The sequence below is a fragment of the Nicotiana tabacum genome, chromosome 17 (assembly GCF_000715075.1).
Source record: "Nicotiana tabacum cultivar K326 chromosome 17, ASM71507v2, whole genome shotgun sequence".
In the NCBI taxonomy this organism is placed as follows: domain Eukaryota; kingdom Viridiplantae; phylum Streptophyta; class Magnoliopsida; order Solanales; family Solanaceae; genus Nicotiana; species Nicotiana tabacum.
In genome coordinates this window covers 113,331,359-113,352,700 of record NC_134096.1, presented here as the reverse complement: position 1 = coordinate 113,352,700, position 21,342 = coordinate 113,331,359, and the positions used below count along the sequence as shown (strand labels likewise).

Sequence of the window (21,342 nt, the reverse complement as noted above, 5' to 3'; positions counted from 1 at the left end):
TTACCATCTAACAATCTTGCTGTTTATCACTTGTGAGAGGAGACATACTCTTCTTCCGAGCCTTTAAAACTGGTGGTTACAGTCTTGCAGAGCTTTGTTAACTTGAGAAGGGTTGATTTCCAATTACAAACTAAGAGCAATGGAATTAACTTCATCCTTGTGTTATTTCAAGGCTGCAGAATTCTTCTTCCATGTCTAAACTTTGTATTTTAAAAAGCACATGTACATGAACATGACCTTTGGGATAGGTTGACGCTACTGTTTAGAAGATAAAGGATAGCGAACCCAGTTGCCAAATATTTTAGGAACCAGTTGCCTAACCTTGTACTATCACCCTATCTAGTCTGACCTTACCATTTGCAGACAATGCGAAAATCAAAATCAGCACCATCATCTTGACCAAGGAAATAAAACAAGTCTATTTCCTTTCAGATTTTCTATTCTCAAAACTGCATCGGAGAATGAAATCAAAACATAATTACATCATGAAGGTGTCTTAATTACTAAAACCACCTACTAGATAAACACACCTGAGCCCCTTCTAACCCTGAAAACCCCCTCAAGTTGAACATTAGTTGCTTATAAAATAATAAATTAATCAACATTTCAATGAATTTCTAGAAAGTGATATTCTTGAATTTCAACTTTTGGCATTATACTTTGCAATAAAGTCTATGCCAAAAGTTTCAAAGCACTCTTTCTCCTCAGCAGCCAGCGCACAAAAAGATTGTCCTTTCCGCCACGCTATTGAAGTCAAGCATTAAACAGGTGCCGATTAAAGGATCTAAGATATGGATTTCTTTAACTCGAAAAGTAAACAGGCTTGAATTCTTTAAACCGGAGGCCGAGCCGAGTCATCTGTCAGCAAACCGGGTTCATCACCTTTTGGCTCTAAGCATTTGAACGACGGCATTTTGACTGCCATTTTCACACTGCGTGATGTGGAGCCCTCTTCAATATCAAGCCCTACTTTTGGCGACTTAATCGATGGACCTCTAGTAAAGAACGGTGGTGCAATCTTGAAAACCCACCGGTCCGACTTTGCTTCCTGGTCGAACCGGTCAATTCTCCTGAAAGACCTCGCACCAATATTGCTTCCCTCTCCGGTTCTGTTCCCTGTTCTAGTGCTACCATATCTTGGTATTGTGACTGCACAACTCTTTGTCCGGTTCAGTAGTGCCCTGCTCATCACCTCTTTTCTAACATTCTCCGGTAATCTGAGAGTGTACCGGTCCAAATTCTCCCCCGGTACCACTAACGCGTGGCCGGTCGAATGTGACCTGAACCTGTTTAACATCCTTGGGCTCTTTATAGAAAAAGACCTCAGCGGCCGGTTCGGCACGTTGAAACTTAAAGTTCGATTAGCTTTCGGTTTTACAGTAGAGGTCTCCTCTTGCTGTAGCATACAATTTTCATCACTCTCTACTTGTATTGAAACCTCGTTATTTTGCTGCAAATTCTCTGTCCCTACTTGATCAGGGTTTGGTACCTCAGCGGCTTGAACCGGCGGTTCATCAGGTTGAGGAGTACTAAGGTCAGCTCGGCAAACCGGGCAAGTAACATGAGACTTGAGCCAAGCATCGATACATTCAGGGTGGAAAACGTGATCACACTTTGGGATCAAACGCAGCGTTTCGTCGTCTTCAAACTCGTTCAAACACACAGCACATTCCAAAGCTCCTTTACCGATATGATGATCCTTTACTTCGGCGTAGGTAAAAGTGGGGAAAGTCTCTATGACCAAATTATCGAGTCCACGTGTGGCAGCAGCAGCACTACGGCGGCGCATGGAAAGTGTTTGACGGATGGTGTTACCGTTAGCGGCGCTGCGGTTGCGGATGTAAATTGAGAAAAATGCAATGAAAAACAGTGCAGCTATGAGAACCACTATAATAACGGCCATTGCTGGGCTGACAGTTGGATACCGGAACCGATTGTCCGGTCCAGAAGAAGAATCTGATGGCTGCGCCGCCGCATTTGGAATCATTGGACATGATAATACGAACAGGAGGATCAGGAGATGAATATTGGGAAGAGAGACGAGCCCATCTTGACTTTTAAAGCTAAACATGGCTCATATAATGCAATTCAATGTAAAATTTCGTTCCCTCTGTTTTTTAGTCGGGTGGAGAAGGCGATGTAATGAACTTTAGGGAGTTAATTATTTTGGGTTTATATATAAATCGACAGAGAGAGATGGAATAAAGACTTTTAATTGATGTGGAAAAGTCAGTTGTATTATTTGAACAAGGAAAAGAAAGTTTGACTTTTACGGAGGGGATTACAAGGCAGCTTCTATTCGGTTGATCTTAATTAATCACAATTTTCGTTTGTTTGTGTTTAATTAATTAATTTAAAAAATATTTTTTAATAATAATTAGTATTTAGTTAAGTTTTTAAAAAAATTTCAGAAAAGTATTTTTGGAAAGCTACATTTCTCTGCTTCTCAAAAAATATTTTTGTTTCTCCTCAAAAATACTTTTTTTTTACTTCTAAAAACTTGGCAAAACAATTCAATTTTTGGCCAAAAAAAATACTTGCGGAAAAAAATTGGCCGAACACGCTATAAATTAAACTATAGGTAGAAGAGAAGACTGGCTGCTGAGAATTAAGATGTTCTAGAACTTACACACTTTTGGTCATAATGGGTGGCTTCCACGTGGGCTTGGAGAATTTTAATAAGGTTAGTAAAGTAGTTTATTTTTTAATTCATTGTTTGGAAGAAATATATTTGCTTTATAGTGACTTAACATTAGGGGTGAGGTTCTATTCGATAGTTTACTTTTCGAAAATGTTGTACCAAACTAATTTTTGATTATTCATGGGATATATAATGAAAAATTAATCTTTTCCAAATTATTCCAATTGTTTGATCAGTATTAATTCTAAGTGTGATTCGATTATTTATAAGTATTTTATTTTCAGAAGAAGAAAAGGATTTATGTACGTTCCCTATATTTTTCGTTAAGTTTTAATTGATTCTATGTTTAACATTGTCCACATTAACTTAATTGACTCAATGTTTAACATTGTCCACATTAATTATGAGATGTTAGTTTTCTTTACTGTGTGTCACACGTGTATTCCATACTATAACTATAACTTTCTTAAAATTATATAAATAATCTTAAAATAAGTGTGCGATGAGTTCTACAAAATTACATAGGAGAAAGGACAAAATTACATAGGAAAATCAAATATTCAACTTAACAGTTTGATATTTAAAAACATATAGTTTCAATTTGAATATGAGGAATATCAACATGTCTTCATTAGGATGGCTAATAGATCATCATCGATTTCATAGTATATGCCTACAAAAAAGTAGTAGTTGCAAGATACTTAATAGTTACTAACATCAAAAAAATTCAATTTATATGTATAAATTATAGTTGCATGTAATTCCAACTTATGAGTCCTTTGAACACAAGAATATTACTTGATTGTATATATACAATCAACTAGCCGAGAGTTATCGAGAACAGTCTCTCTATCCTTCCAGGAGTAAGGGTAAGGCTGCGTACATCTTACCCTCCCCATACCCCACTTGTGATAAACTACTAGGTAAAAAAAATGTATCACTCTGCTATTACTTACAATTAGAATAACGTCAAAATATAAAACTGTATGAGTGGACCAATAATGCAGAGAAAATTAGGAGATTTACAAGTAGAAAAAGAAATTTTAGCATTCTTCCTGACCAAAAAAGAGGAATGGCACAAGGCACCAAATTAGGTAAAGTCAAAGTCCCAGGGGCAACATTTTGCTATAGAATTAGGAAGAATATGATGGCTGTTTAATACTTTTGGATAGATTTCCACCGAATTTTGACATCATTGTTCATTTCTCAGCCAAGTGAATAATCTACTACGTCTTGATTATGAGCATGCACCACTACTGAAAGATTCCGAACAGCTGCTATGTAATACCATGAATAAGAACAATAGTTGTTGACCAGGTAAAAGAAAAGCATAGATGAACCAAAAACTTCTCTCTGACAACACATCGAATCAGTTGTTACCAGTTAGAGCTAACTGTAATGATCCATGAGAAATACAATAATTGATTTTAATTAGATGAGTGGTTCTACATATATAAACAACAAATATATTTAATATGACATCTAAAATTAACCGCACATAAAGACAAAATTTTGTTCAAGGTTCAACTATCCTTCCAACATCTAATAACAGCCTAGGTGAAATTCTTAGAAAACCTGGAAGATTAATGTGCCCTCGAAAAAAATTAACACGCCAAACTTTCTGAATCTGTTTGCACGCACAATCGCTCTAATCATTGACCACCAAATACCTGTAAAAGGTGAAGAGCAAATTCCATCAAAAAGTAAGCAAGTTTTCAGCAAGAGGTGATTCGGGTTTTTTTTGGGGTTAAGGTAGCAAGAGGTGATCGGGGTAGAAAGGTGGGAAGGGGACTTACTCCGGCCAAAATGTCCTTAGACAGCCTTGGCTTGATTTTCCCAGCTTCATTTGCGACAGGTTTTTTCTGTGGAAATTGCCGTATCACCTTTGACTCAAACTGTTCACTTGGGAGATTAGAAATTTCCCCAGATTCTTGTTGGACCTTTTGCCTCTGAAAAGATGCACAGTTGAAAGTATAGGATCATATTACTCAACCATGAAAGACAAATAGCATAAGGTACATAAAACTGAGTGGTCGAATACCAATGCTAAAACAGAGCACAAGCCTATAAGTAAATTAGTGAATACTATTCGGAGCGTGGAGAAGATGGTAACAGTTGCTTCTCCATTCCCTCTCTTTTCCGCCCACTAATACATATCCTTACTACCTTTTGTTTTGACAAAAGAAACTTCTAAAGACCTATTGATATCTTAGCAATCTACACTATAAGCTGTTGATGAAAACCTTACAGAACAAAAGGACCGATAAAGGTTTAGAAAAATGGGCCCACAGCGTGATTGCCTCAAATTCTAGCAACTATTTTAACTTTAAAGTTAAACATACAATGAAAACTTAAGAATGAAACTCAAGAGGAAGGCAGACTGAGATGATAAATACGAAATTCAATCAAGGGAGTTCAAAACCCCACTCCAAATGAATTCATTAAAATGACTCACTGACCTTCTTTATTCGATCTTCAATAGAACTTAGAGCACGGGACTTATCAACTTGTGTAAGGTAGAAATCACGCTCCCTTGTAGCAGCAGAATGCTCCAAAGCTAGTTTCTGCTCATGAACTGCATGCCTTTTTGCTGCAAAAATATTTGAAACATCAGCTAAGTTGTGAAAAGAGATTAAAGAATGCAGCATTACCAGATAAATTAAAAACAGCATCATACCAATTTCATCAGTAATATCATCCCATTTGATTTTAGACAAGTACTTGATATTCCAAATGTCATAATAGAATGCTGATCTCTTCCTTCCACCTATAGGAGCAGAAAATTTGGCAGTAAAGAAAATAACATTTATGGCCACTGAAAATACAAGAAAAGCATAAGTTGAAAGCTGATCTGAAGAACATAAACAAGGATAATGTTGAGACACAAATGGAAAAAGCAGCAAATCCACATTAGTTTACTTGTAATAGAAGGCAATCTTTTGGCCAACGTATGATTAATTGGTGCTTCCCCTCAGAAATGTGTAAAAAACAAGCTCATGTAACGAGTCAATACTCGGAAAGAAATAATGCCAAACTTCCTCCAACATTCACGATGTTACCCTATGGACCAAACGAAAAGAATCAAGATATCGCGTTATCGTACCTATTTGTTGGCCATTTAACATATTTGCAACCCTCTTGGCAACACTCTTTTTCATAAATTCAACCCACCTACATATATAGATGATAGTTTAATGACTTTCGGTAACAAATATCATAATCTTGCAGATGCAAGATGCAGTATTCATCATTTTAATGAAGGATAAATAAGAGATAAGCTGATATCTTAATCAAAGAAACCTCAATATGGAGCATACCCTTCTGAAAATGCTTGCCCTCGGAATCCACCTGCCCGTTTCCGATTCATTTGAGCAGCAGCAGCTGGAAGCAAGGTAAATTAATATGGACAACTAAGCAGAGGGAAGGGGAAAACTGCTGCATAATGAAGCATTTAACCAATAATGAAGATATTAGAGCATAAACAAGGAACTCAACCAACCTTCAGGTACAAGATAAATCCTCTGAATTTCTCCAAACTGAGAAAGAACCTGACGAAGTTTCACGTGGTCCATACGAGGCGGTACTCTACGCACGTGACAAACTCCACGCTTTTCACCCTTCACAGCTTCTTTAAGTGACTTTTTCTTCTTTTTAACTTTTCGTACTTCTGTTTTAGCTTCATCTTCCCTCTGATCGTCTGCACATGCTGGACTTGTCTTTTCAACCTCCAATTCCTCTTCACCCATTTACTGACAAATGACACCACTGCAGGGGGGGAAATATGGTTTGAGTAACAGATAAACCTCTGCTACATCGACAAAGCTACAAGTATAATTCCAATGTATTCAAGAGGCATACCAGCAGGTTAGTAGATTACCCCACCACCACCCTCTCTACCTTAAGGACAGCTAGAAGAGATTGACAACCAATGAGCTGGACAATGAAGTTCCAAAATGTGACACAAGGAAAATGACCCAAACAAAGAAACGGGCCTTGTGATCTTTCTAGCAAAAGAAACTAAGGGCAGATAAGATATTTTTTAGAATGAGCCAGGTGAGACTTTCACATAAACATGTATATTGTTAGACCAGCGATTATTACCTCTTCTGTGGCAATGTGATTGGGTGAATGGATGATAGCAGTTCAGGATTTGTAACTTATAAATGTGATAGATAGAAATCAAAGAGAAAGCAAGGGTTCTTTTCTTTTTCATGGTAGGGAAATATCTATGGTTTCCCTGAAGACTCCACTCGGCAACACAATTTGAAAAGCCCAAAATCGAAATCCAAACTGTCAGCAACTCAGCAGCAAATGGTGGAAGACAGCCTAGCCTTGTTATTATGGATTTTGGTACTTTTGATTTTGTAGGCTGAACAGTGACTATGACCAACGGGCTAAGGATAATTGGGTTAACATGTAATTAGGTCATGAATGCGCTAAAGCTAAGGTTCATTGTGTAAATTCTTAATTTCGGTTTTCAGTTAACCAAAAATTTCTAATTCCAAAAACTGAAAACGAACTGATTAACTAAAAAAATAATATATCAAGACGAGAACCAAAAAACCGAAAATTTCAGTTCGATTGAGTTTTCAGTTTTCACCGATTTATGCTCACCCCTAACTGAAGCCAATCTACAATAGGTCTATGTCGAGAAGCTTTATTTAGTTCAACCGAAAATCGAGACATCTTGGGATTTCAATCTTAATTTCAGAAATAATAGAGAACACGCAAATTGAAAAGAAAAAAAAAAAAGAGCAGACTAACTGATCGTACTCGCAACCAATAATTAAAGCCTGCTTACAGCGAAAAGGTATATTGGAAAAGACCTAGATGGAGAAACCGAAATTGTACAGCAAAAGAGCTGTAGTGAAGAAGCTTGTAGCGAGCTGTGCTTTTTTACACAAAAAGCATTAAAATCAGGAAAGATAGAAAGATTAAGACAACGGGAACGTACAAGTAGATTCCGCCGATGAGGAAGAGCAACTTTCGCCATCGGAGAGGAAGATGATGGAGGCGCACCTTCGGGGACGACACTCAGACTGGCGGGATGAGAAAGTTTCTGGAATATCATGGGCCAATCCCTTATATTTATTTCACCTGAAAGACTAGCAGTAATTTGGGCTTGTGAGTTTTAAATCAGGAACAAGACTTTAAGTCTAAGAGGTCCAATATTAAATCCCTATTTCTTGGGATCTTTACACAAATAGCTGGCCATATTCATTGTTTACTTTTTCTAGCTATGAACATGGATTATACATTGAATATACATAATTATACATATGTAATACATAAATTATACATATATTATACTTTCATCGGCTATTTTAATTGAAGTGATTGGGCGAGCGGTTATTTGGATTAATTCTTCCTATTTTATTTCTTCTAACTTCTTAAAAGGAAACGTAACGGGAATACTCATGTGGCAAAAGATAATTACCCAAAAATACTTATTTGAAAAAGTTACAACAATTCATATATATTTAGGTATGTACGTTGTATACTTTCCCATTCATATGTTGTATACATCACCACTATATAACAGTAAGATTCAACTATTATATTTTCGTCTTTCGGGGTATACAATTCATATTATTATATATAGCGTACAAAACTATGTTGTGTAGTTTTTAATAGACGAATTTTGTAAATGGGTAGAGGCGGATAATTTTTTGGGATTTTTACACATATAGCAGGCCAGATTAATTGTTTACTTTTTCTAGCCATATACATAAATTATACATTGATTATACACAATTATACATATATAATACATAAATTATACATTGATTATACACAATTATACATATATAATACATAAATTATACATTGATTATACACAATTATACATATATAATACATAAATTATACATTCACCGGCTATTTTTAGTTTAAGTGGTAGGATGAGCGGCTATTTGGGTTAATTCTTCTAATTTTTTTACCCGACCTGGATAATCCTGTAGAAATCTCCTCTCAAAACCGATCAACATATAAGCTTGATTATAGGCTTCCCTTAATAATAAACTAACAAGCAACTAAAGTGACAAAGAAACACGAAATTTGGTATTTGAATTTGAGTCGTGTATTCTCATTTAAAGGGAAAAGAAAATGTCACATTAACAAATCTCTATTTAGTGGACACAAGAATGAAATTTCAGGACAGTTAGAAACAAAACGCGAAAAAAACAGTGAAGAATACCGCTTAAATCCAAGCATATGTTATGGTAATATGAAATAAAGTAAAATAAGAGGAATTTAGAGAGATAATACTAGATATTTTCTTGATGGTGTTATCCAAACGAGTAGAGAATCTCCTATTTATAAGAAAGTTGCTTGGTAACCAAGTAACTAGTTTTGGTGGCCAAGTAACAAATCTTGGTGAGCAAGTATCTAATCTTAGTGACCAAGTAACTAGACTGGTTTATGACTAACTAACTTGCTCCCAAGTAATTTCATAATACATGGACATTCACTCTTAATATTATTTACAACACTCCCCTTGAATGTCCATTATTAGATAATGTGACTCGTTAAAACCTTACTAGGAAAAAATTCAATGGGAAAAAATTATAGTGAAGGAAAAAGAGTACACATGTTTAATAATATGATTTTTGGTTGCCTCGTTAAAAACCTTACAAGGAAAACCCAATGGGACAAAACCTTGTAAGGGAAAAAGAGTACAACACGTATTAACTCCCCCTGATGAGAGTATCAATTCACATCCTTGAGCCTGTGCATCCCAATTTTGTACACTAGTTTCTTAAAGGTTGACGCCAGTAGGGATTTGGTGAACATATTAGCCATATTATCACTTGAACGAATCTGTTGCACATTGATATCACCATTCTTTTGAAGATCATGTGTGAAAAATAACTTTGGTGAAATGTGATTTGTCCTATCTCATTTTATGAATCCTCCTTTCAATTGGGCTATGCATGATGCATTGGCTTCATACAAAATCGTAGATATTTTGTCACACTTCAAACAACATTTATCTCTAATAAGATGTATTATAGACCTCAACCATACACATTCTCGACTTACTTCATGAATAGCAATTATCTCAGCATGATTAAATGAAGTAGCCACGATTGATTACTTAGTCGATCGCCAAGAGATCAGTGCCTCCATATGTACATAGCATGTTTGAGATCGAGCCTTGTGTGAGTCAGATAAATACCCAGCATCGGCATAACCAACAAGATTGGGACTGCAATTATTGCCATAAAATAAGCCTATCGATTGTCCCTTTTAGATACTGCAATATGTGTTTTATTCCATTCCAATGTCTCCTTGTAGAAGCAGAGCTATATCTTGCTAAGACATTAACTGAAAAAGTAAAGTCAGGCCTTGTAGTGTTAGTAAGATACATTACTGCACCAATTGCACTAAGTGTTACGCGGCGCCTTCCTGAAGTTCCTTGGAAGGGCGACGTAAGGCTAAGCAACCGATGTCAGTGCGATTGATGTCCGCCAACTGAGGTCCCCTCCGTACGCTAGACTAGATTGTCAGTGCCGTACGGGAAAACCAATGTCGTGATCAATTGAAAGAGAGAGCAGAAAAGAGAATTGAGAATGAAAGAAAGCTTGATTGCATTGAATGAAAGCTATTACAGAAAAACAACACGGTGTCGGGGGGAGAGACACCAGTACAGAGAATTGTTTGCTTGCTTGAAAGTTTGATTGCTTGGTCCCCCTTAATAAGGCTCTTCACCAAGGGCTTGGTCCCCCTTAATAAGGTAATCATCAATCAGGCTCTTGTAGGCTTTGAGGTTTGTTCCCCTCTCCCAAGTATTCTCCTCTGCATCACATCCCTGCCATTTCACCAAGAACTCTTGTTGATCTTTTCTTGAGGCGTGAATCACTCAATCATCAAGAATAGCTTCAGCACGCCTTTTCCCGGTTGAATTGGGACCTCGAATACTTAGTATTGTGAGTTGGCTTCGTGAAGGATCCTTCATGTCTTCCCGAAAAGGTTTCAGGAGACTGACATGGAAAACAAGATGGATTTTCCACCAAGCTTGGGTATCCACCCGATATGCAACTTTCCAAAATGCGTCTTTCAATGGACAAGGGTCCAATATATTTTTGCAATAGGCGAGGGTCATGGACCCCTGCAAACAAGTACCGCTTTGGGATTTTGACCATCACTTTGTCTCCCACTTGGTATTCAACAAAGCGGCGATTCTGATTAACATGCCTCTTCATCCGCTTTTGGGCTTTGACAAGATAGCTTCGCACTATCTCCAAATTTTGCTTCCACTCTTTTGAGAAGCTAGCAGCCCGAGGAGATTTTGACGTTTGGTGCGTTCACTGTGTGGGAGTAGCGATTGTTGTCCGGTAACAATTTCAAAAGCGCTTTTGTTGGTACTTGAGCTCTTTTGTGAATTGAAACACAGTTGAGCAGCATCCAGAAGCTTCACCCAGTTCTTCTGCGATCCGGTCACAAAGTGCCGGAGATATTTCTCTAGCATGCCATTGAATCGCTTCGTCTGGCCATCAGATTGCGGATGAAAACTTGAGCTATGACTCAATTTTGACCCGAGACACTTAAAGAGTTGGGTCCAAAAATTGTTAGTAAAGCGTGAGTCGCGATCATTAACAATGTCTTTAGGTAGGCCCCAATATTTGACAACATGAGAGAAGAATAGTCGAGCTGTATCTTCTGCTGATATATATTGTGGGCCGCTATAAAAGTAGCATAGTTGGAAAACCGATCCACCACAACCAAGATAGTTGTGAGATCTCCGACCTTGGGCAATCCGGTGATGAAGTCCAGGGAAGCGCTTTCCCAAGGTCTTTTTGGGACAACTAGTGGTTCCAAGAGCTCTGCCTGCATCAAGAGGTCTGACTTATCCTTCTGGCATACTAGACAAGTCTTCACATACCGAGCGACGTCATCGACCATTGAGGCCAATAATATGCACGGCGAAGCAATGCCATGGTGCGTTCCTCACCGGGATGACCGGCCCACAAAGTATCGTGGCATTCCGCCAGAAGAGCCCTTCGCAGATCTCCTCCTTTAGGAACATAAAGTCTGTTCCCTTTCACTTTGAAGAAACCATCTTCGGTGTAGAACTGGCGAGTCTTGCCCTGTCCTACCAAATCAACCAAATACCGTGCAGCAGGATCCTTGATAAGTAGATCCTGTATCTGGTCTTTTATGGTGGTGGTTACTTTGCTTCCCTTTAGGGCGGCGAGTACACACACCGATGCTAGATCAGCTCTCTGACTGAGTGCATCAGCAACATGATTGGTCTTCCCACTTCGGTACTCCAGGTTGAAGTGAAATTCCGCTAGGAGTTCCTGCCACCTAGCCTGTCGACCATTCAGCTTTGGTTGGGTCATGAAATGGCTAACGGCTGTGTTGTCTGTCTTGACCACGAATGGGGCTCCCAGTAGATAATGCCTCCAAAGGCGTAAGCAATGAACGACAACCAATAATTCTTTCTCATGGGCGGCATAGCGCCGCTCTGCATCCTTCAATTTCCGGCTCTCGTACGCTCGAATGGCTTGGCCAAGTCATGGAGGGCCAAGACTGGGCTACTAGACATAACCATTTTCAATGCGTCGAAAGCCTCTGCCCGTTTGGGGCCCCAATCCCACGGTGTGGCCTTCTTGAGAAGCTCTGTCAGCGGCACTGCAATGAGGGAGTAACTTTTCACAAAACGCCGATAGAAGTTGCATAGGCCAAGGAACGACCTCAAGGCGTGGATATCCTTAGGAGGCGGCCATTCTGTGATGGCCTGAATCTTCTGCTGGTTCATCTTGATCCGCCCTTCCTCGATGACATGTCCGAGGAAGTCAATTTGTTTCTGAGCAAAGGAGCACTTGGATAGCTTCGCATATAATTCGTGCTCCCGCAATCGGGCTAGGACCTTCCGCAAATGCTCCAGGTGTTCTTCCAGGGTCTGGCTATATACCACAATGTTGTCCAAATAAACCACGACGAATTCATCAATGTATTCTCGGAAGACTTGGTTCATCAAAGTACAAATGTGGCTGGCGCGTTAGTCAAGCCAAAGGGCATAACCAGGAAGTCGTACGACCCATATCTTGTCACACAGGTCGTCTTGTGCTCATCACCCTCTGCAATCCGAACTTGCCAATAACCTGTCATCAAGTCTATTTTGGTGAATACCGTCGCGACACCCAGTCTATCAAACAAGTCTGCCATTAGCGAAATAGGGTACTTGTTTTTCACGGTGATTTTGTTTAGAGCCCGGTAATCCACGCAGAGTCGTAAACTACCATCATGTTTCTTTTGGAATAGCACAGAGGACCCGTATGGGGACTTGGAGGGCACGATGATCCCTGTGTCTAGCATTTCCGTCAATTGTCTCCGAAGCTCGGTGAGTTCAGGTTGTGACATTCTATACGTCGCCCGGGCAGGTGGCTTCGCACCCGGCACCAACTCAATCCCATGGTCCACAGTTCGACTAGGCGGAAGACGCTTTGTCATGTCTTGTGGCATGATGTCTTCAAATTCCAGAAGCAACTCCTTCACGGGTGCAGGAATGGGACCCGAGGAGCGTTCTGTATCTTCCATGCTGAGGGTAGCCAGGAACGTGGGTTCATGTCTTTTTTACCCCCTTCTTCATCTGCAAGGCAGCCGAGAACACCGAGATGTTCTCGGCTGCCATCTTCATGGGAATGCACGGAATAATGCAGGGCTTAGCTCCATATTCTCCCATCATCAGTAGCAAGTCTGCATACGGTGCGGGCATGATATTGGTCTGTCTCAGCAATTCCAACCCCACTATCAACTCGAAGTCATCTATGATCACCACGCGCAGGTTGAACTTTCCTTCATAAGGACCAAGTTTCACCGGTACATCTTTGGCTATCCCACCCACTGGCTGAGGTGGTGAGTTGATAGCCTTGACACGACCTTTGCCCTTTCCTACAACTAGGCCAAGGCGCTCCACCTGAGTCGAGGCTAAGTAGTTGTGGGTAGCACTCGTGTCTATCATCGCCCGAATGGGCTTGCCATTTACCTTCATGTCAACAAACATTAAGGTCCTCTCTTAATGAGGAGGAGTCCTCTCGTTCGCCTTCTCTTTCCCTTTCTTGGCGATTGGACAAGGGTCCTTACGGATACCATCACTGGTTCTCGCTAGGGGCTCAGAAATAGAGCCAACAATGGCATTGAATGCACCAACTAGTTCGGTCTGATCCGCATCATCGGCATCGTCATCCGTCCCATACTCAAAAGCTTGATGGGTGTTCATCTGTGCATGTGGGCATTCATTATTCCAATGTGGTCCGCCGCAATGACGGCATCCTGAGGGGGGTTTCCTTCCCCGATCATTGTTGTTAGATGCAGCACTAGTACTGCTTGAGGAGGGAGCCTTAGATTTGGCTGCACTCCGGTCTCCTCCACTTCTGCTAGGGCCACCAGTGTTCGGCTGGCCTCCTTTGTATCCTCCTCGGACAGGTTGTTGAGGCATGTCCTTCCGGGCTTCCACTTGATAATCCCCAAGGCACTTTGTTGCTTAGATTGCCTTAGGTAACGTGTCTACCCTTTGTCTTTGCAACTCCATGCGGGCATAAGGTTTCAACCCTTCTAATAAGGTGAAGAGTTTGTCTTTGTCCCCTATGTCGCGGATGTTCAGCATGAGCGCAGAGAATTCCCGCACGTAATCCCGCACCGATTTGGTCTGGCGGAGCTCCCGTAGCTTTCTCCTAGCATTATACTCAACATTTTCGGGGAAGAACTGTAAGCGTATAGCTGCCTTCAGTTCCGCCCATGTCTCGAGGCCTTAATGGCTTCGTATTTCACCCGCCACCAGAGTTTGGCATCACCCTGAAGATACATGGCAGCAGTTGCTACCTTCTTAGCTTCTTCTAGGCCCCCACGACATCGAAGTATTGTTCGATGTCAAAGATGAAGTTTTCCACTTCTTTGGCATTCCGAGCACCACTGTATGGCTTTGGCTCAGGAATTTTCAGTTTTTGGGTCACAGGGGGAGGTTCACGATAACCCCGATTTGGTTTCCACCTCCTCGAAGCAGGCCTTGTAAAGCAACATTGACAACGTTGAGCTAGCCTGTCAAGTTGTTTATAGTTTGTTGCATGGCAGTCACCCCGTCTGCCTCTTGTGCCCTGTTGGCTAAATCCTCGGCGCGCTCCTGTTGGAGGACCTCAAATTTACCAAAAATTTCGGCTGCCTCTGGGGTTGCCGTTTGCCGGTCTCCTTCAGAGTCGCCACTGATGTTTTCTATGTCAACTTCGGCCCGGATCAGTCTGCGGTCCAGGTCGTCAAACCCTTGCACTAGGCTGGTCTTTAGGTCATGCACCATTTCCACGATGGGCCATAATGCGTCAACCGTTCCCTCAAGGGTCGCGATACGATCCCCATAATTTACCATGGTCAGAAATGGTGGTAATTGCAATGTAATTCCGCGTCCGATATCGAGCCTAGAGCTCCGATACCAACTGTTACGCGGCGCCTTCCTGAAGTTCCTTGGAAGGGCGACGTAAGGCTAAGCAACCGATGTCGGTGCGATTGTTGTCCGCCAACTGAGGTCCCCTCCTTACGCTAGACTAGATTGTCAGTGCCGTACGGGAAAACCAATGTCGTGATCAATTGAAAGAGAGCAGAAAAGAGAATTGAGAATGAAAGAAAGCTTGATTGCATTGAATGAAAGCTATTACAGAAAAACAACATGGTGTCGGGGGAGAGACACCAGTACAGAGAATTGTTTGCTTGCTTGAAAGTTTGATTGCTTGGTCCCCCTTAATAATGCTTAAAAAAAATAAACCAAAATTACATAACAAAACCTATGAAAGCCGGAAAATCACACTTAAAGAAAATGCAGCAAAACTACTCTATATTTACAATGAAAAGGACTTAGTCTTCTACAAAGCAGAAACAAGTCTGTTGGCAGCAACTTTGTCTTTAGCATCAGGGTCTGCACGCGCGGCATTGTCTACACGTGCAGCGCTGTTGGCATCTGCCTGTGGCTGGGCGCTGGCAATGGCTATCGGTGGGGCGACAGAGGCACATGCGCGCTTGTCACTTGGAGTTGCCGAGACCACGGGGCCGATCGTGGCGACGAGCGTTGGGAAGCTGGCCAGACGCCACGGGGCGCGTCCAAAGGGTCATGGGGCATGGTTAGAAAGCCGCCCATGACATTTCAAACAACATTTATCTCTAATAAGATGTATTATAGACCTCAACCATACACATTCTCGACTTACTTCATGAATAGCAATTATCTCAGCATGATTAGAAGAAGTAGCCACGATTGATTGCTTAGTCGATGGCCAAGAGATCAGTGCCTCCACATGTACATAGCATATTTGAGATCGAGTCTTATGTGAGTCAGATAAATACCCAGCATCGGCATAACCAACAAGATTGGGACTGCAATTATTGCCATAAAATAAGCCTATATCGATTGTCCCTTTTAGATACCGCAATGTGTTTTATTCCATTCCAATGCCTCCTTGTAGAAGCAGAGCTATATCTTGCTAAGACATTAACTGAAAAAGTCATGTCAGGCCTTGTAGTGTTAGCAAGATACATTACTGCACCAATTGCACTAAGATATGGTACTTCAGGACCAAGAAGCTCTTCATTATTTTCTTGAGGTCGGAACGGATCCTTATTCACATCAAGTGATCGAACAACCATCGAAGTACTTAATGGATGTGCTCCATCCATGTAAAACCATTTCAATACCTTTTTTGTGTAGGCAAATTGATGAGTAAAAATCCAGTTCGCCAAATGTTCAATTTGCAAACCGAGACATAATTTTGTCTTTCCGAGATCTTTCATCTCGAATTTCTTTTTTAAATAATTAATTGCCTTTTGGAGTTCTATAGAAGTTCCTATAAGGTTTATGTCATCAACATATACGGCAAGTACAACAAATTCCGATGTTGTTTTCTTTATAAAAACACATGGACAAATGGCATCATTTATATAATATTCCTTTAATAAATACCCACTAACGCAGTTATACCACATTCGTCCTGATTGCTTTAGACCATACAATGATCTTTGCAATTTGATTGAAAATATTTTTCGGGACTTTGAATTATGTGCGTCAGACATTTTAAATCCTTCCGAAATTTTCATGTATTATCAAGTGAGCCATAAAGGTAGGTTGTAACCACATCCATTAAATGCATGTCAAACTTTTCATGGACAACAAAACTAATGATATAACGAAATGTTATTGCATCCATAACGGGTGAATATGTCTCTTCATAATCGACACCAGACCTTTGTGAAAATCCTTGTGCAACAAAGCGTGCCTTATATCTTTGTACCTCATTTTTCTCATTTCTCTTACGTACAGAGACTCATTTATAGCCAACAAGCTTAACACCATTATGTGTTTGGACTACATGTCAGAAAACTTCACGTTTCGCAAGTGAATCCAACTCTGATTGGATTGCTTCTTGCCATTTTGACCAATCGCGTCTTTGTCGACATTCACCAACAGATTGAGGTTCAAAATCCTCGCTATCTTGCATAATTCTAGATGCAACATTATATGCAAAGACACAATCCACCACTATATCCAATCAATTCAAATTTGTCTCAATATCGATTGGATTTATTGGTAGTTCCTTATTTTCTTGAGTCTCAGGCCCAGTGATTTCCTCATGAATCTCAGGATTGGTTAAATCGTGGATTTCTTCATGAGACTCTTTCGTAATGTCATCTTGATCATTTGTTTTTCTTTTTCTAGGATTTTGATCCTTAGAACCCAATGGTCTGCCACGCTTTAGGCGTGTTTTGACTCATTAGTTATGACACTAAAAGATTGTCCAACAGGGACATCAATACGGATTGGAACATTCTCTGCATGTATATGTGATTTTGTTATCCTTTCAGATCCGTAAATGCATTTGGCATTTTATTTGCCATTTTCTGCAAATGGATAATCTTTTGCACCTCTTTTTCACAAATAAAGGCACGTGGATCAAGATGAGACAATGATGGAGGGCGATTCAAACCCAACGGCATCTTGGTACATATTCCTAACCTTCTTTGGGGACCCATCTTGGTGCGATATGGTTGTGCTACAGGCACATATACTGTGCACCCAAAAATTCTCAAATGGTATTAGGTTCATGACCCGAAACTAATTGCAACAGGAAATATTTATGATAATTTATCGATCTGAGACGAACTAGCATTACTGCATGCAAAATGGCATGACCCCAAACCAAAGTGAGTAGCCTCGTCTTCATGAGTAACGGTCTTGCTTTCGATTGCAGACGTTTAATCAAAGACTCTGCAAGGCCATTTTGAGTGTGAACATGAGCTATAGTATGTTTCACTTTAATCCCAATTGATAAGCAATAATCATTAAATGCTTGGGATGAAAACTCAGCGGCATTATCAAGTCTAATAAACTTAATTGGATTATCGGGAAATTGTGCCTGTAATCTGATTATTTGTGCTATTAATTTTGTAAATGCCAGGTTGCGAGATGACAATAGCCACATGAAACCATCTAGAAGATGCATTTATTAAGACTAAAATATCTAAACGACCCACTAGGTGGGTGAATAGGTCCACATATATGTTCCAAAAATGCAGGGGACTCAATCCCAACCTTTGTGCGTTACAATTTAATCAAAATATACAACGCACATCAATAATAATAAGATAGAATTATTTGTTTCCTGACCCTGAACCACTTGTGAGGAGAGAATGTAATATACTTTCGTATATAACCTATATCAAACTGATATAGATAACTTTGTTCTCATAAGCAATAATTTAGCTATTAAGTGGAGGCACTCAATAAATTATTTTGCTAAACCAACTATGATGTAAACCAACTTATCAAAATGAACTGTTTTGAATAGAAAATCTAAAAATTATGCTCTAAATTAAATTATTGAGCAAGAAACTTGGCATTCAAGTTGCTGGTTGATAAAAAACGCACATGTAACCATCTCATAGATGATTCTTTATAAGGTTTACATGGCAAGTAAATGGGCCCATATTCAACTTTGATAAATTCCAGAATTCAAGGGATTCAATCCCAATTTTAGTTGATATAATAATCGCGAGAACAAGGAACACAAGAGAATTCATGAAGAAACTTCTTTAACACTTATCCATGTAAATACTCATTTATTTTGCACATCATACTTAATCAAGATTGCTCAATAGGCCATGCCTGATAAAACTGTCTGTGCCAGTAAACTTCAGATTTACATCATGACATGTGCAATTGTTAATTAAACTCTTAGTTTACTATGACATGGGTTTTTATATAAATAAACATCCATTTTACTGTGTCATGTAATTTCACCATATTTTTATTTATGTAATATAAATCAAGCAATAAAGCAAGTAATTTTCATATACATATTACCATGCTACAGTTGTAGTAATAAAAAGATATTAAATCTTCTCATTATTTATAGTCTCAATATAACTAACCGCTTTCGCGAATACTTTAGAGACTCAATAAGTCTCTTTGAGACTTACTGCAACATAATGCCTTATTGATAATCAATTTTATTCCTCAAAAATAGTAATAATTGGCTCTTCCAGAGCTCTCAACTAATTTTGTAATACCATATATTAATCAACATCTATATGGTGAATATCTCTTTTAAAGAGAAAGTTATACCATTATGGTCATGGTCAAAATTATATGCAAGATCTGTTTCTTGCATTACTGTTGTCCTTTAATAATCACATTTGTCACACCTCTTTTTCCCCGAGGACAACAACAAGAACAACAACAACAACCCAGTAAAATCTCATTAATGGGGTTTGGAAAGAGTAGTGTGTACGCAGACCTTAACCCTACCCCGAAGGAGTAGAGAGGCTGTTTCCGAAAGACCCTCGGCTCAAAAAAAGTGACATTATTCGAAATGGAATTATTTATTTAAATTAGAGTCGCCACTTGGGATAATGATTATGGTGTTCCAAGTCACCAATTTATTTTAAAATCCCAAATCGAGAAAATTGACTCTTATTTATGGTCTGCGAACACAGAAGATCGGGTAAGGAATTCTGTTAACCCGGGAGAAGGTTTGAGGCTCTCCCGAATTCTGTGATTTTAGCGCGGTCGCTCAACTATTAATAATTGGCCTAATTATCTGATTTAATACATGTTTAAAAATCTATTGTGCATTTTTTAACTTTTTAACCGCTTTTAATATTTATGGAATTTATTTAAATAAGGCGCGATGTCGTGCACTTATTGTTGCGAATCGCGTCACGTGAAACGCACCCGCGATTTACAACATGTTTATTTTATTATTATTTGATGTTATGGTCGAGTGAAGTGAAACGCACACTCGAACTGGGGTTTACGTATCATTACTATGCCACGGGAACCATACTCATAGTCACGATGATTTATTTAATCGCGCCTACAGCAAGCTACAATATTCATCAATTGATTACTTTTCTAAGTTCAAGATCGTGTGTTAAAGTTGAGAGTTATGGAGCCATGTATTGGGTTGGAAAAAGTGCTGGCAGCTCAACATTCATCATCTATTAGCCTAAACTCATACCTAGTTGAACCAAACACTACGTCCTGGCCTTCCATGAAAGCTGAGGTCCATTAGCACACAAATGAAATTCAAATTTTGAAGTACTACAACCACAAATCTTATTTCAACTTCCTGATTTTATAGCCAATGATGACAGAACAGAGAAAAATTACATACTCCCTAATCAAATAGCCACTTTATCCCTACTCACAAATTTTTAGTTCTCAAACTCATGTCCAAAGTACTCAAAGAAGCTTGCATTAATTACAGACCAAAGACCTCATCAATATCTGTATTTCAACACTATTTGAACATAAATCAAAGAAGAATTGATCTAATTACATGATTGTTCCCACAAAACTTAAATCACACATGTAAAACAGTGAAATAGGAGGTATTATCCTACTAACTACACAATCCGTAACAAATTGAATAGGAATATCAAATATTCAAATATGTTCAGTCCATAACTAATCAACACAACCAAAATCTGAGTAAACAATCACAAACTCAATATGAGTAATCCAGAATTTAATCCATAGACTCAAGTAGAGAAAAATAGGTGAGAATTTACATACCTAAAAGCGGTAAAACTGCACTAAACGACCAAGCAAGGTCTGGAAATAGAAGCCGAAATTCAAGCTTCCAGCAGAGGACAACAGCAACACGGTTTCTTCAGCAAAACCAGAAAAATCGACACCAAATGCTAGCGAAATGTGCTTCTCCGTTCTCTAAATGTGTGTGTGTTTAAAAATGTGAGTGGGGAAAGAAGAGTGAAGAAGCAGAGGTGGCGGCTAAAGGTTGGGTCTTCTTCAGAGAGAGGGGAACTAGGGAACGGCTGCAAGGGTTCTAAAAGGGGGAGGTAGGGTTCTGTCTCTCTAGAGAAAAATGGGAATTAGGGGCGTTTAAGGGAAATGGGGAAGGGAAAACGTTCCCACCATACTACGTCGTTTTGTTGTTCAGGCCTTAAAGGCATTTGGACCGGGTAGAAAATGGATTGGGGCGTGTGTGTGTTGAAATTGGGCCTAGAAAAATCTGAGACACAAAAGCAGCCCCTTTCTTTCTTTCTTTCTTTCTTTTAATTTCTAAATTAAAACACTTTCATTTAATCACCCTAATTAAAACTATATTATAAAATCAAACCATCTATCTATTTTACCTAATACTTTATTGATAAACCAATTAGCCAATTAATTATACCTAACGATGTAAAAACAAGAC

The 21,342-nt window shown here is 39.4% G+C and overlaps 2 protein-coding genes across 4 annotated transcripts; both read right to left on the bottom strand.

Annotated features, from left to right (window-relative positions):
• Nucleotides 1–395: 395 nt before the first annotated feature.
• On the bottom strand, nucleotides 396–2,167 carry LOC107779935 (E3 ubiquitin-protein ligase ATL31-like). Its single transcript, XM_016600441.2, has one exon. The coding sequence runs from the start codon at nucleotides 2,069–2,071 to the stop codon at nucleotides 833–835; it is 1,239 nt and encodes a 412-aa protein (XP_016455927.2). The 5' UTR covers nucleotides 2,072–2,167; the 3' UTR covers nucleotides 396–832.
• Nucleotides 2,168–4,033: 1,866 nt separating this feature from the next.
• LOC107779934 (pre-rRNA-processing protein esf2) lies at nucleotides 4,034–21,020 on the bottom strand. 3 transcript variants are annotated; one of them, XM_016600438.2, is made up of 9 exons: nucleotides 20,700–21,020; nucleotides 7,596–7,746; nucleotides 6,141–6,406; nucleotides 5,959–6,022; nucleotides 5,745–5,812; nucleotides 5,319–5,408; nucleotides 5,101–5,231; nucleotides 4,438–4,590; nucleotides 4,034–4,311 (listed from the first exon to the last, which is right to left on the bottom strand). In XM_016600438.2, exons 3-9 carry the CDS (start codon nucleotides 6,385–6,387, stop codon nucleotides 4,294–4,296), a joined length of 771 nt encoding a protein of 256 aa, XP_016455924.2. In that variant the 5' UTR covers nucleotides 6,388–6,406; nucleotides 7,596–7,746; nucleotides 20,700–21,020; the 3' UTR covers nucleotides 4,034–4,293. The 3 variants fall into 3 exon arrangements, with proteins under 3 accessions (XP_016455924.2, XP_016455925.2, XP_016455926.2); XM_016600439.2 differs by having other exon boundaries at nucleotides 7,596–7,738; XM_016600440.2 differs by lacking the exon at nucleotides 7,596–7,746.
• Between the last annotated feature and the right edge of the window lie 322 nt (nucleotides 21,021–21,342).